The sequence below is a fragment of the Pteropus alecto genome, unplaced genomic scaffold (assembly GCF_000325575.1).
Source record: "Pteropus alecto unplaced genomic scaffold, ASM32557v1 scaffold904, whole genome shotgun sequence".
Lineage (NCBI taxonomy): Eukaryota > Metazoa > Chordata > Mammalia > Chiroptera > Pteropodidae > Pteropus > Pteropus alecto.
In genome coordinates this window covers 1-893 of record NW_006434874.1, presented here as the reverse complement: position 1 = coordinate 893, position 893 = coordinate 1, and the positions used below count along the sequence as shown (strand labels likewise).

The following is an 893-nucleotide window of genomic DNA, read 5'->3' as shown; positions in this document are numbered from 1 at the left end:
AGAAAGCTGGGGTTCTCATTTGCATGAGTGGACCCACCCTCTGTCAGAGCTTGAAGAGAGGAGGGAGAAATTTGAGGGAAGCTCTGCTTCAACTGTGGGGACACAGAGGACAGGACGCGGTGATCATCACCACCATGGCCTGGTCCCCTCTCCTGCTCACCCTCCTCGCTCACTGCACAGGTGACTGGATATGGGGACAAGAGAGGGGAGCCTGGGAAAAAACATGGGGCACTGCTCCCTCCCCTTGTCTCTAGTCCCAGCATCACCATCTCTGTGTCTCTCCCTCTTCCAGGCTCCTGGGCCCAGTCTGTGCTGACCCAGCCGTCCTCAGTGTCTAGGGCCCCGGGACAGAGTGTCACCATCTCCTGCTCCAACATTAGGAGTAGTTATGTGAACTGGTACCAACAGCTCCCGGAAACGGCCCCCAAACTCCTCATCTATGATGATAGCGATAGAGCGTCAGGCGTCCCTGACCGATTCTCTGGCTCCAAGTCTGGCAGCTCAGCTTCCCTGACCATCAGTGGGCTCCAGGCTGAGGACGAGGCTGATTATTACTGCTCAGCATGGGACAGCAGTCTCAGTGCTCCCACAGTGCCCTTGGGGAAGTGAGACAAAAACTGGTTGTTTCCAGTGCAATGGGGCTTCCCTGGGCAGACCCCACTGCTCTGACCAGACAGCTGCCTTCTTTGTGAGTTTGACCTAAACGTGAGGGCTGAGACCCACCCCAGGGAACTTTGTCTAGACAGTGTCCTCGTCTCTCTAAATCTGTCCTTGTTGGCAACACATTGACTGATTTTCTCAAACAGAGCAGAAGTTCTTAGACGTAGGGTGGGCTCCTCCGGGGACAGAGAACCAGACTCTATGCAGCTGCCCCTTTTCTCCTCAATGAGGAA

At 55.3% G+C, this 893-nt stretch overlaps 1 gene segment (V, D, J or C); it reads left to right on the top strand.

Moving 5' to 3' along the window:
- Positions 1-86: 86 nt before the first annotated feature.
- Positions 87-609, top strand: LOC102888406. The segment is given in 2 exon segments: positions 87-180; positions 293-609. Coding segments are annotated over 2 exon segments (363 nt in total).
- Positions 610-893: the final 284 nt, after the last annotated feature.